This window comes from Pseudophryne corroboree, chromosome 7 (genome assembly GCF_028390025.1).
Source record: "Pseudophryne corroboree isolate aPseCor3 chromosome 7, aPseCor3.hap2, whole genome shotgun sequence".
Lineage (NCBI taxonomy): Eukaryota > Metazoa > Chordata > Amphibia > Anura > Myobatrachidae > Pseudophryne > Pseudophryne corroboree.
The window spans coordinates 120,818,785-120,833,551 of NC_086450.1; the positions used below are offsets into that span (position 1 = coordinate 120,818,785).

Sequence of the window (14,767 nt, forward strand, 5' to 3'; positions counted from 1 at the left end):
TGGAGACTTTTCTCCACATAAATATAGCTAAGGGTAAATTTATAATGCTCTAAGCTTAGCAAGACCTCTGCTTCAAGGTCAGCCGGTATTGATCCAGTGGGATAAAACATCACGGCAGTCGCCCACGTAAATAGACAGGGCGGCACAAGAAGCAGGAGGGCAGTGGCAAAAACTGCAAGGACTTTTCGCTGGGCGGAAAATCATGTGATAGCACTGTCAGCAGTGTTTCATTCCGGGAATGGAAACTGGGAAGCAGACTTCCTCAGTAGGCACGACCTCCACCCGGCAGAGTGGGAACTTCATGGGGAAGTTTTCCACATGATTGTAAACCGTTGGGAATTACCAAAGGTGGACATGATGGCGTCCCGTCTGAACAAAAAACGGGACAGGTATTGCGCCAGGTTAAGAGACCCTCAGGCAATAGCTGTGGACGTTCTGGTAACACCGTGGGTGTACCAGTCGGTGTATGTGTTCCATCCTCTGCTTTTCATACCTAAGGTACTGAGAATTATAAGACGTAGAGGAGTAAGAACTATACTCATGGCTCCGGATTGGCCAAGAAGGACTTGGTAACCGGAACTTCAAGAGATGCTCACAGAGGACTTATGGCCTCTGCCGCTAAGAAGGGACTTGTTTCAGCAAGTACCATGTCTGTTCCAAGACTTACCGCAGCTGCGTTTGACGGCATGGCGGTGGAACGCCGGATCCTAAGGGAAAAGGCATTCAGGAAGAGGTCATTCCTACCCTGGTCAAAGCCAGAAAGGAGGTGACCGCACAACATTATCACCACATGTGGCGAAAATATGTTGCGTGGTGTGAGGCCAGGAAGGCCCCACGAAGAAATTTCAACTCGGTCGATTCCTGCATTTCCTGCAAACAGGAGTGTCTATGGGCCTCAAATTGGGGTCCATTAAGGTTCAAATTTCGGCCCTGTCGATTTTTCTTCCAGAAAGAATTGGCTTCAGTTCCTGAAGTCCAGAAGTTTGTCAAGGGAGTATTGCATATACAACCCCCTTTTGTGCCTCCAGTGGCACTGTGGGATCTCAACGTAGTTCTGGGATTCCTCAAAACACATTGGTTTAAAACCAGTCAAATCTGTGGATTTGAAGCATCTCACATGAAAAGTGAACATGCTCTTGGACCTGGCCTGGACCAGGCGAGTGTCAAATTGGTGGTTTTTTTCTCAAAAAAGCCCATATCTGTTTGTCCATTCGGACAGGGCAGAGCTGCGGACTCGTCCCCAGTTCTCTCCCTAAGGTGGTGTCAGTGTTTCACCTGAACCAGCTTATTGTGGTGTCTTGCGCCTACTAGGGACTTGGAGGACTCCAAGTTGCTAGATGTGGTCAGGGCCCTGAAAATATAGGTTCCAGGACGGCTGGAGTCAGGAAAACTGACTTGCTGTTATCCTGTATGCACCCAACAAACTGGGTGCTCTTGCTTCTAAGCAGACTTTTGCTAGTTGGATGTGTAATACAATTCAGCTTGCACATTCTGTGGCAGGCCTGCCACAGCCAAAATATGTAAATGCCCATTCCACAAGGAAGGTGGGCTCATCTTGGGCGGCTGCCCGAGGGGTCTCGGCTTTACAACTTTGCCGAGCGGCTATTTAGTCAGGGGCAAACACGTTTGTAAAATCCTACAAATTTGATAACCTGGCTAAGGAGGACCTGGAGTTCTCTCATTCGGTGCTGCAGAGTCATCCGCACTCTCCCGCCCGTTTGGGAGCTTTGGTATAATCCCCATGGTCCTTTCAGGAACCCCAGCATCCACTAGGACGATAGAGAAAATAAGAATTTACTTACCGATAATTCTATTTCTCGGAGTCCGTAGTGGATGCTGGGCGCCCATCCCAAGTGCGGATTATCTGCAATACTTGTACATAGTTACAAAAATCGGGTTATTATTGTTGTGAGCCATCTTTCAGAGGCTCCGCTGTTATCATACTGTTAACTGGGTTCAGATCACAGGTTGTACAGTGTGATTGGTGTGGCTGGTATGAGTCTTACCCGGGATTCATAAATCCTTCCTTATTGTGTACGCTCGTCCGGGCACAGTATCCTAACTGAGGCTTGGAGGAGGGTCATGGGGGGAGGAGCCAGTGCACACCACCTGATCCTAAAGCTTTACTTTTTGTGCCCTGTCTCCTGCGGAGCCGCTATTCCCCATGGTCCTTTCAGGAACCCCAGCATCCACTACGGACTCCGAGAAATAGAATTATCGGTAAGTAAATTCTTATTTTATGCCTTCTCCAGGTTAATACATCTGCCCCATTGTTTGTACTTGGAACGCTTACCACAACCCAAAGTTATCACACCTGAGGTATTAGTCACCAATGAGTGCTTCATACAAATATATTTTGTAGTTCTGAATACAGTACCTTTTAATGCTTTGTGAGCATCACAGATGCAACATAACATCAGATTTTGTTTCTTTGTAAACTATTGGAAAAAGTCCATGTTCTTGATTCTGTACCAGCAGATATACTTCAGAATTTAGCACACATACAGTATATGATATAATTGTATTGCCTTTCATGTATCTCTGAAATACATACAAATAAAATGTTTCCCTACCAGCTCTTGAACACGTATCAGAAACATTTATCCATTTTCATCACTTCTAAATAAATGTCCTCATTATGCACCTGTACCAATGCTGTGTACTGTGGATGGCATAACTCATTTTTTCAGCCTTCCAACTACTGTATTGTTTCCCAGAGCTGTAACTTGCCAGAAAGAATTGGTGCCTCCCCCAATATTTAAAATACGGACAGTGTGTGCTGGAAGCGCGCAGTAAAAATATAGGGTCGTCACTTCATGGGCAAGAGGCATGGCTACAGAATTCATATTACATTACAACGCACAGTAGTGTATATTAGTCACATTACACCACACAGTAGTACCCATTTATACACGTTATACCACAGTATAGTCCCTTATACACATTGCGCCAGGTAGCCCCTTATACACATTGCGCCAGGTAGGCATCCACATATGAATCATGCACCAAATCACAGGCCCACTAACAAGTACTGCATCACAGTCTGGCATCTGAATCTTCTATCTTCGTAACACACCCCTTTATCTTTAGTAAAATGGCCAGCAGTACTAAAAGATATCCAGCAACTTGACCATTACTTTGCTTGTAACTTTGTTATAAAATAAAGACTCAGGAGTGCGTGTCAGCATCCCAGGTGAAATTTCATTGTAACTATTATGTTGTCCTTTTAAGTAGTATGTCAGACAAAGATAACATAACACACATTTCTATATTTCCGAAGGTACACCGGTGAGCCCAATGATGCACTGCGGCATTTCAATAAAGCTCGTAAAGATAGTGACTGGGGGCAGAATGCGGTCTATAATATGATTGAGATCTGCCTGAATCCAGATAATGAGACAGTGGGAGGAGAAGTGTTTGACAACCTGGATGGTGACATGGGGTAAGAAAATAATCTGTCAACAGCTCTGTATATGTGGTACAAGACACATTACATGCTGGTAAAATTACACAATATCATAGTCTATGTGCTGCAGTGTGTGTTTCTTACATCTAAATACAGCTATGGAGTAACAACTGACACTACAAATCATACCCACATTCTCCTAAGTCACATACACACCTTATCATTGTCCTTCCTTTTGGAGGGACAGTCCCAAATCGATTCAAGCTGTCCCTTCCAGCTTGTCTCTGTTTTGTATCTGAAGCTTGCAGGCAGTAACAGCTTAAAGTACAAGGATACAAGTAGTTCTTTAGTTTAGGCAACTCTTTTAGATCTTTACAGTAGTTTGGTATCTAAGTAATGTATTATCTTCTGGGGGTTTTTTTTGTATCAGATCAGAATTGGTGTGTGTGTGTGTGGGGGGGGGGGGGGGGGGGGAGAAGGGGCATTTATGGTTATGGCTTTTTTCATCCTGGTTAGTCAGGTGATTGGTAATGTGTTTAAGGCTCCATGCCACTGGACCGTTCCCACTGCATTGGTGGTTTCCAAAAGACCATGTTATAGGGAAATGACCCAGCCGCTACACCAGTGCCATGTCCCAGACTGTATTACCTGCGAGACAGCCTGGCCCCTTCTGCACACCTTGTGTTACTTTATAGTTGCAGAACTCTCAATCTGGGCGCTGTATCCTGCAGTGATGCTAAACCTGATTGAGCCTCATCATGACACTCCCATCTCATGATGCTTTCTAGGGGTGTCTGGGAGGGAAATAGCACAGCTTATCTGGCTGCCTCTAATTCTATTGGTCCAGTCTGCTGCAGATTAACAATTGTACATAACCTGCAGGTTTCTTAGTCTTTGAAAGATAAATTTCCTCCCACTACACAATCTAATTAAAGTTGTGGTGTCTCTGACAAATCTGTAATGGACATGTCCTCCACATCTCACAGGTGAGGAGAATGAGGTTGAAAATTATTTTCCCCATTTGTGTCAAAGGAGTCATTTTCAGTGGACAGTTCATAATTTCTATAGTGCATTCTGACCTAAATATTCAAGGTTCCAATGATTTCTTTCAAAGGACCCATAGACCAGCTGGCCTTTTAGGGAGCTTGTTTCAGGTGAATGGATTATTCCCCAAAAATGGTTCTGCACCTTTTGTTGTTTTTGACATTCTTTAGGGAGACCTAGAGTTGGGGTAGACTTCACCAATAGTAAGTGCTCAGATATTTCACATCACTAAGAGAGACTTTTCCTGATGTGAAATCTATTAAAAACTTCTCCCATAAGAGGTCAGAAGATCTTCTCAATGTTTGTTTTCTAATTCGAAGCCCCCAGGCTTACCTTTACAGTCTCTTGTTTAGCTATTGACACCGTAAGTAGGTGGAGCAACTACTTAGAGGGGTTTCCAGCTGGGGCACCTCTGATGAACTTCAAAGCGGTCTTAAATATCCAGGACATAATTCCACAAACACCCACTATTTGGAATATGTCTTTCTCTGACGTCCTAGTGGATGCTGGGTACTCTGTAAGGACCATGGGGAATAGACGGGCTCCGCAGGAGACTGGGCACTCTAAAGAAAAGATTAGGTACTACATCTGGTGTGCACTGGCTCCTCCCTCTATGCCCCTCCTCCAGTTAGAATCTGTTAGAATCTGTGCCCGGCCAGAGCTGGTTGCACACTAGGGGCTCTCCTGAGCTTCCTAGAAAGAAAAGTATTTGTTAGGTTTTTTATTTTCAGTGAGATCTGCTGGCAACAGACTCACTGCTACGTGGGACTTAGGGGAGAGAAGCAAACCTACCTGCGTGCAGCTAGCTTGTGCTTCTAGGCTACTGGACACCATTAGCTCCAGAGGGATCGAACACAGGGCCCGACCTCGATCGTCCGTTCCCGGAGCCGCGCCGCCGTCCCCCTTGCAGAGCCAGAAGACGGAAGAAACCGGAGGAAATCGGCGGCTGAAGACTTCGGTCTTCATTAAGGTAGCGCACAGCACTGCAGCTGTGCGCCATTGCTCCCTATGCACACCACACACTCCGGTCACTGATGGGTGCAGGGCGCTGGGGGGGGGCGCCCTGGGCAGCAATTAGAGTACCTTACATGGCAAAAAGCACATAATACAGTCTAATAAACTGTATATGTGCATAATCCCCCGCCATAAAAGTATATAAAAAAGCGGGAGAAGTCCGCCGAGAAGGGGGCGGGGCTATCTCCCTCAGCACACCGGCGCCATTTTCTCTTCACAGCTCCGCTGGAAGACAGCTCCCCAGGCTCTCCCCTGCAGTTTCCAGGCTCAAAGGGTAAAAAAGTGAGGGGGGGCACTAAATTTAGGCGCAAACTGAGTATATTAAGCAGCTATAGGGAAAAATCACTTTTGTTAGTGTAAATCCCTGTTTATATAGCGCTGTGGTGTGTGCTGGCATACTCTCTCTCTGTCTCCCCAAAGGACTTTGTGGGGTCCTGTCCTCAGTCAGAGCATTCCCTGTGTGTGTGCGGTGTGTCGGTACGGCTGTGTCGACATGTTTGATGAGGAGGGTTACGTGGAGGCGGAGCAGGAGCCGATAAGTGTGATGTCACCCCCTGCGGGGCCGACACCGGAGTGGATGGATATGTGGAAGGTTTTAACCGACAGTGTCAACTCCTTACATAAAAGGTTTGACGACGTGACAGCCATGGGACAGTCGGCATCTCAGCCCGCGCCTGCCCAGGCGTCTCAGAGGCCATCAGGGGCTCAAAAACGCCCGCTAGCTCAGATGGCAGACACAGATGTCGACACGGAGTCTGACTCCAGTGTCGACGAAGATGAGACAAATGTACAGTCCACAAGGGCCATCCGATCTATGATTCCGGCTATGAAAGATGTTTTACACATTTCTGACATAAACCCGGTTACCACAAAAAAGCGTATTATGTTTGGGGAGAAAAAGCAGCCTGTGACTTTTCCCCCATCTGATGAGTTAAATGAATTGTGTGAGGAAGCATGGTGTTCCCCTAATAAGAAACTAGTAATTTCTAAGAGGTTACTGATGGCGTACCCTTTCCCGCCAACGGATAGGTTACGATGGGAAACGTCCCCTAGGGTGGACAAGGCGCTCACACGCTTATCTAAAAGGGTGGCACTGCCGTCTCAGGATACGGCCGCCTTAAAGGAGCCTGCAGATAGAAAGCAGGAGGCTATCCTGAAGTCTGTATATACACACTCAGGTACTATACTAAGACCTGCAATTGCTTCGGCATGGATGTGTAGTGCTGCAGCAGCATGGTCTGATACCCTGTGAGACAATATTGATACCCTCGACAGGGACACTATTTTGCTAACTATAGAGCATATAAAGGACGTAGTCTTATATATGAGGGATGCACAGAGGGACATTTGCCGGCTGGCATCCAGAATTAATGCGATGTCCATTTCTGCCAGGAGAGTATTATGGACTCGGCAGTGGACAGGTGATGCCGATTCTAAAAGGCACATGGAGGTTTTGCCTTATAAGGGTGAGGAATTGTTTGGGGACGGTCTCTCGGACCTTGTATCCACAGCGACAGCTGGGAAGTCGACTTTTTTACCTCACGTTCCCTCACAGCCTAAGAAAGCACCATATTACCAAGTACAGTCCTTTCAGCCTCAGAAAGGCAAGCGTGTCAGAGGCGCATCCTTTCTGCCCAGAGGCAGGGGAAGAGGAAAGAAGCTGCATCAGACAGCCAGTTCCCAGGAACAAAAATCCTCCCCTTCTTCCACAAAATCCACCGCATGACGATGGGGCTCCACAGGTGGAGCCAGGTGCGGTGGGGGCGCGTCTCCGGAACTTCAGCGACCAGTGGGTTCGCTCACAGGTGGATCTCTGGGTCCTACAAGTGGTATCTCAGGGATACAAGCTGGAGTTCGAGGCGACTCCCCCTCGCCGTTACCTCAAATCAGCCTTGCCAGCCACTCCCAAGGAAAGGGAGGTAGTACTGGCGGCAATTCACAAGCTGTACTTCCAGCAGGTGATAATCAAAGTTCCCCTCCTTCAACAGGGACGGGGTTACTATTCCACAATGTTTGTGGTACCGAAACCAGACGGTTCGGTGAGACCCATTCTAAATTTGAAATCCTTGAACACTTATATAAGAAAGTTCAAGTTCAAAATGGAATCGCTCAGGGCGGTTATTGCAAGCCTGGAAGAGGGGGATTACATGGCATCACTGGACATCAAGGATGCTTACCTACATGTCCCCATTTACCCACCTCACCAGGTGTACCTCCGATTTGTGGTACAGGACTGCCATTACCAATTCCAGACGTTGCCGTTTGGTCTGTCCACGGCACCGAGGGTATTTACCAAGGTAATGGCCGAAATGATGATACTCCTTCGAAAGAAGGGAGTTATAATTATCCCGTACTTGGACGATCTCCTTATAAAGGCGAGGTCCAGGGAGCAGTTGTTAGTCGGAGTAGCACTATCTCAGGAAGTACTACAACAGCACGGCTGGATTCTGAATATCCCGCAGTCGCAGCTGGTTCCTACGACGCGTCTGCTGTTCCTGGGTATGATTCTGGACACAGAACAGAAGAAGGTTTCTCCCGGAGGAGAAGGCCAAGGAGTTGTCATCTCTGGTCAGAGACCTCCTAAAACCAAAACAGGTGTCGGTGCATCACTGCACACGAGTCCTGGGAAAGATGGTAGCTTCTTACGAGGCAATTCCATTCGGCAGGTTCCATGCAAGGATCTTTCAGTGGGATCTGTTAGACAAGTGGTCCGGATCGCATCTTCAGATGCATCGGTTGATCACCCTGTCCCCGAGGGCCAGGGTGTCTCTGCTGTGGTGGCTGCAGAGTGCTCATTTACTCGAGGGCCGCAGATTCGGCATACAGGACTGGGTCCTGGTGACCACGGATGCAAGCCTCCGAGGTTGGGGGGCAGTCACGCAGGGAAGAAACTTCCAAGGACAATGGTCGAGTCAGGAAGCTTCCCTACACATAAACATTCTGGAACTAAGGGCCATTTACAATGCCCTAAGTCAGGCAAAACCCCTGCTTCAAAACCAACCGGTGCTGATTCAGTCAGACAACATCACGGCGGTCGCCCATGTAAACCGACAGGGCGGCACAAGAAGCAGGATGGCGATGGCAGAAGCCACAAGGATTCTCCGATGGGCGGAAAATCACGTGATAGCACTGTCAGCAGTGTTCATTCCGGGAGTGGACAACTGGGAAGCAGACTTCCTCAGCAGGCACGACCTCCACCCGGGAGAGTGGGGACTTCATCCAGAAGTCTTCCAGCTGATTGTAAATCGTTGGGAAAGGCCACAGGTGGACATGATGGCGTCCCGCCTCAACAAAAAGCTAAAAAGATATTGCGCCAGGTCAAGGGACCCTCAGGCGATAGCTGTGGACGCTCTAGTGACACCGTGGGTGTACCAGTCGGTTTATGTGTTCCCTCCTCTTCCTCTCATACCAAAGGTACTGAGGATAATAAGAAAGAGAGGAGTAAGAACTATACTCATCGTTCCGGATTGGCCAAGAAGAACTTGGTACCCGGAACTACAAGAAATTATCTCAGAGGACCCTTGGCCTCTGCCTCTCAGACAGGACCTGCTACAGCAGGGGCCCTGTCTGTTCCAAGACTTACCGCGGCTGCGTTTGACGGCATGGCGGTTGAACGCCGGATCCTGATGGAAAAGGGCATTCCGGTTGAAGTCAGTCCTACGCTGATAAAAGCTAGGAAGGATGTGACAGCGAAACATTATCACCGCATATGGCGAAAATATGTTGCTTGGTGTGAGGCTATGAAGGCCCCAACGGAAGAATTTCAGCTGGGTCGATTTCTGCACTTCCTACAGTCAGGAGTGACTATGGGCCTAAAATTGGGATCCATTAAAGTCCAGATTTCGGCCCTGTCTATTTTCTTTCAAAAAGAACTGGCTTCACTGCCTGAAGTTCAGACGTTTGTTAAGGGAGTGCTGCATATTCAGCCCCCTTTTGTGCCCCCAGTGGCACCTTGGGATCTCAACGTTGTGTTGGATTTCCTAAAATCACATTGGTTTGAGTCACTTCAGACCGTGGAGTTGAAATATCTCACGTGGAAAGTGGTCATGCTTTTGGCCTTGGCTTCGGCTAGGCGTGTGTCAGAGTTGGCGGCTTTGTCATGCAAAAGCCCCTATCTGATTTTCCATATGGACAGGGCAGAATTGAGGACTCGTCCCCAATTTCTCCCTAAGGTGGTGGTATCAGCGTTCCATTTGAACCAACCTATTGTGGTGCCTGCGGCTACTCTGGACTTGCAGGCTTCCAAGTTGCTGGATGTAGTCCGGGCCCTGAAAATCTATGTTTCCAGGACGGCTAGAGTCAGAAAAACTGACTCGCTGTTTATCCTGCATGCACCCAACAAGCTGGGTGCTCCTGCTTCAAAGCAGACTATTGCTTGCTGGATCTGTTGCACGATTCAACTTGCACATTCTGCGGCTGGACTGCCGCATCCTAAATCGGTCAAAGCCCATTCCACGAGGAAGGTGGGCTCTTCTTGGGCGGCTGCCTGAGGGGTCTCGGCTTTACAACTTTGCCGAGCTGCTACCTGGTCGGGATCAAACACGTTTGCAAAATTCTACAAGTTTGATACCCTGGCTGAGGAGGACCTTGAGTTTGCTAATTCGGTGCTGCAGAGTCACCCGCACTCTCCCGCCCGTTTGGGAGCTTTGGTATAATCCCCATGGTCCTTACGGAGTACCCAGCATCCACTAGGACGTCAGAGAAATAAGATTTTACTCACCGGTAAATCTATTTCTCGTAGTCCGTAGTGGATGCTGGGAGCCCATCCCAAGTGCGGAATTCTGCAATACTTGTATATAGTTATTGCTTAACTATAGGGTTTTTTGTTCTGAGCCATCAGTTTAATGAGGCTCAGTTGTTGTTCATACTGTTAACTGGGTATAATTATCACAAGTTGTACGGTGTGATTGGTGTGGCTGGTATGAGTCTTACCCTGGATTCCAAATCCTTTCCTAGTAATGTCAGCTCTTCCGGGCACAGTTTCCCTAACTGAGGTCTGGAGGAGGGGCATAGAGGGAGGAGCCAGTGCACACCAGATGTAGTACCTAATCTTTTCTTTAGAGTGCCCAGTCTCCTGCGGAGCCCGTCTATATCCCATGGTCCTTACGGAGTACCCAGCATCCACTACGGACTACGAGAAATAGATTTACCGGTGAGTAAAATCTTATTTTTTGTCAGCTCTTCAGTGTTTATCCTCCAGGTTAATTGCATTGGTGATGAAAGCTTCTGACCTGACAAGGGATTGATCAATCTTGATTGGCAGATTTGCTGGTGATTGCTAGACTCCTTAAGTGAGACCATCCTGGCCATCAGTGTATTGGCGCGTTTAGGGTTATTTCCTTCCTATCATGATGCCATACAGTGCCCCAGGCCATGAGGAATTGGCTTGGTTTCTGCAGTACGCAGAAAGGTTACTGCCGTTTTGGCAAGCAACATCCTGGGAGAGTGGAGAACTAGGGGTGGATTTTTTAAATTGCCAGTGACTGAATGAAGACGTGGTCTCTCCACCCTGAGGTATTCTCTATCTGCTCCTTTTACATGGCCAGGGCACAAGATCCATAAACTATCTTTACCAGGATGCTCGTGGTACCTTGCAAGTATGATTTTGTTTAGCTGTTCCCCACTGTCCCCCCAATAAGGTAAAGCTGAAAGGGTATGGGCCCTATCCATGATCCATGACTGGCCATGACAGAAGGTCTTGGCGCACAAATCTAATCTCACTGATTGGTCAAAATTCTCCCTCTTGGCCAAACCTGACCATGTCTCTCGCAGGCACTATTCTCAGGTGAAAAGGTCCTACCAACAGTACATCTGTCATTTGTATCCATGCCCTGAGTGTGAAACCTTCTTCACGCATAATCCACAGTGGTTTGAAAACCCATTTGTTCTGTGGCAGGAACAAGGTTTCCAAATAGGGGCCTTTCCATCTCTGTCATCTGTTTCTAATAGGGTGTCTTTGAGCAAGGACTAGCTAATGTCTCTCTTACAGTACAAGTATCTACTACTCTGTTTTCAAATGTCAGAACTCTTTTTGGAGGTTAAATACAATATAGATTTGCAAGGTGGAGGCATTGAATATAGATAATAAGCAACACAACGGCGCTTCCCTCATTCACACTTTCACTATACCATAGAAGCACCTAGGTCAGGTATGTCCAAACTGCGGCCCTCCAGCTGTTTTGAAACTACATATCCCAGCAGGCCCTGACACAGTTTTGCTGTCAGAGAATGCTAAGGCTGTGTCAGGGCATGCTGGGATGTGTAGTTTCTCAACAGCTGGCGGGCCGCAGTTTGGACATGCCTGACCTAGGTGAATATTTCATTAATACAAATGTGCCCTTCACAGTTCAAGAACTTTATATAGATGTAATCACCCTTTCAAGTTGTAATTTTGTTGGTGAAAGTCCTCAGAATTACTTCCTTGGTATCCGTTCACAATGGGGTGCAGTTCACTTCATTTCTCTATCGTCCTAGTGGATGCTGGGGTTCCTGAAAGGACCATGGGGAATAGCGGCTCCGCAGGAGACAGGGCACAAAAAGTAAAGCTTTAGGATCAGGTGGTGTGCACTGGCTCCTCCCCCTATGACCCTCCTCCAAGCCTCAGTTAGATTTTTGTGCCCGGCCGAGAAGGGTGCAATCTAGGTGGCTCTCCTAAAGAGCTGCTTAGAAAAGTTTAGCTTAGGTTTTTTATTTTACAGTGAGTCCTGCTGGCAACAGGATCACTGCAACGAGGGACTTAGGGGAGAAGAAGTGAACTCACCTGCGTGCAGGATGGATTGGCTTCTTGGCTACTGGACATTAGCTCCAGAGGGACGATCACAGGTACAGCCTGGATGGTCACCGGAGCCTCGCCGCCGGCCCCCTTGCAGATGCTGAAACGAGAAGAGGTCCAGAATCGGCGGCAGAAGACTCCTCAGTCTTCTTAAGGTAGCGCACAGCACTGCAGCTGTGCGCCATTTTCCTCTCAGCACACTTCACACGGCAGTCACTGAGGGTGCAGGGCGCTGGGAGGGGGGCGCCCTGGGAGGCAAAATGAAAACCTTTTTTGGCTAAAAATACCTCACATATAGCCTCCGGGGGCTATATGGAGATATTTAACCCCTGCCAGAATCCGTTAAGAGCGGGAGACGAGGCCGCCGAAAAAGGGGCGGGGCCTATCTCCTCAGCACACAGCGCCATTTTCCCTCACAGAAAGGCTGGAGGGAAGGCTCCCAGGCTCTCCCCTGCACTGCACTACAGAAACAGGGTTAAAACAGAGAGGGGGGGCACTAATTTGGCGTTAGAAATATATAAAAAAGATGCTATAAGGGAAAACACTTATATAAGGTTGTCCCTATATAATTATAGCGTTTTTGGTGTGTGCTGGCAAACTCTCCCTCTGTCTCTCCAAAGGGCTAGTGGGTCCTGTCCTCTATCAGAGCATTCCCTGTGTGTGTGCTGTGTGTCGGTACGTGTGTGTCGACATGTATGAGGACGATGTTGGTGAGGAGGCGGAGCAATTGCCTGTAATGGTGATGTCACTCTCTAGGGAGTCGACACCGGAATGGATGGCTTATTTAGGGAATTACGTGATAATGTCAACACGCGCCAAGGTCGGTTGACGACATGAGACGGCCGACAAACGATTAGTACCGGTCCAGACGTCTCAAAAACACCGTCAGGGGTTTTAAAACGCCCGTTTACTTTAGTCGGTCGACACAGACACAGACAGGGACACTGAATCCAGTGTCGACGGTGAATAAACAAACGTATTCCTTATTAGGGCCACACGTTAAGGGCAATGAAGGAGGTGTTACATATTTCTGATACTACAAGTACCACAAAAGAGGGTATTATGTGGGATGTGAAAAAACTACCGTAGTTTTTCCTGAATCAGATAAATTAAATGAAGTGTGTGATGATGCGTGGGTTCCCCCCGATAGAAAATATGGGCGGTATACCCTTTCCCGCCAGAAGTTAGGGCGCGTTGGGAAACACCCCTTAGGGTGGATAAGGCACTCACACGCTTATCAGAACAAGTGGCGGTACCGTCTATAGATAGGGCCGTCCTCAAGGAGCCAGCTGACAGGAGGCTGGAAAAATATCATAAAAAGTATATACACACATACTGGTGTTATACTGCGACCAGCGATCGCCTCAGCCTGGATGTGCAGAGCTGGGGTGGCTTGGTCGGATTCCCTGACTAAAAATATTGATACCCTTGACAGGGACAGTATTTTATTGACTATAGAGCATTTAAAGGATGTATTTCTATATATGCGAGATGCACAGAGGGATATTTGCACTCTGGCATCAAGAGTAAGTGCGATGTCCATATCTGCCAGAAGATGTTTATGGACACGACAGTGGTCAGGTGATGCAGATTCCAAACGGCACAAAGGTGTATTGCCGTATAAAGGAAGAGGAGTTATTTGGGGTCGGTCCATCGGACCTGGTGGCCACGGCAACTGCTGGAAAATCCACCGTTTTTACCCTAAGTCACATCTCTGCAGAAAAAGACACCGTCTTTTCAGCTTCAGTCCTTTCGTCCCTATAAGAGTCATATCTGCCCAGGGATAGAGGAAAGGGAAGAAGACTGCAGCAGGCAGCCCATTCCCAGGAACAGAAGCGTTCCACCGCTTCTGACAAGCTCTCAGCATGACGCTGAGACCGTACAGGACCCCTGGATCCTACAAGTAGTATCCCAGGGGTACAGTTTGGAATGTCGAGACGTTTCCCCTGCGCAGGCTCCTGAAGGCTGCTTTACCAAGGTCTCCCTCCGACAAGGAGGCAGTATGGGAAAAAATTCACGAGCTGTATTCCCAGCAGGTGATAATTAAATTACCCCTCCTACAACAAGAAAAGGGGTATTATTCCACACTATATTGTGGTACTGAAGCCAGAAGGCTAGGTGAGACCTATTCTAAATCTAAAAAAATTTGAACACTTACAAAGGTTCAAATCAAGATGGAGTCACTCAGAGCAGTGATAACGAACCGGGAAGAAGGGGACTATCTGGTGTCCCGAGACATCAGGGATGCTTACCTCCATGTCCCAAATTTGCCCTTATCACTAAGGGTACCTCAGGTTCGTGGTACAGAACTGTCACTATCAGTTTCAGACGCTGCCGTTTGGATTGTCTACGGCACCCCGGGTCTTTACCAAGGTAATGGCCGAAATGATGGTTCTTCTTCGAAGAAAAGGCGTCTTAATTATCCCTTACTTGGACGATCTCCTGATAAGGGCAAAGTCCAGGGAACAGTTGGAGGTCGGAGTAGCACTATCTCGGATACTGTTACAACAGCAGGGGTGGATTCTAAAGAT

The 14,767-nt window shown here is 47.9% G+C and overlaps 1 protein-coding gene and 1 long non-coding RNA gene across 3 annotated transcripts in view; one reads left to right on the top strand and one right to left on the bottom strand.

The window, feature by feature from the left end:
• TTC21B (tetratricopeptide repeat domain 21B) overlaps positions 1 to 14,767 on the top strand; it is a 418,459-nt gene that overhangs the window by 328,024 nt on the left and 75,668 nt on the right. For both annotated transcript variants that reach the window (XM_063933597.1, XM_063933598.1), the window contains exon 24: positions 3,281 to 3,442. In XM_063933597.1, coding sequence (XP_063789667.1) covers positions 3,281 to 3,442 — 162 coding nt within the window. The remainder of the gene's footprint in view (positions 1 to 3,280; positions 3,443 to 14,767) is intronic.
• LOC134944759 (uncharacterized) overlaps positions 1 to 14,767 on the bottom strand; it is a 97,314-nt gene that overhangs the window by 3,828 nt on the left and 78,719 nt on the right. The window lies entirely within an intron of this gene.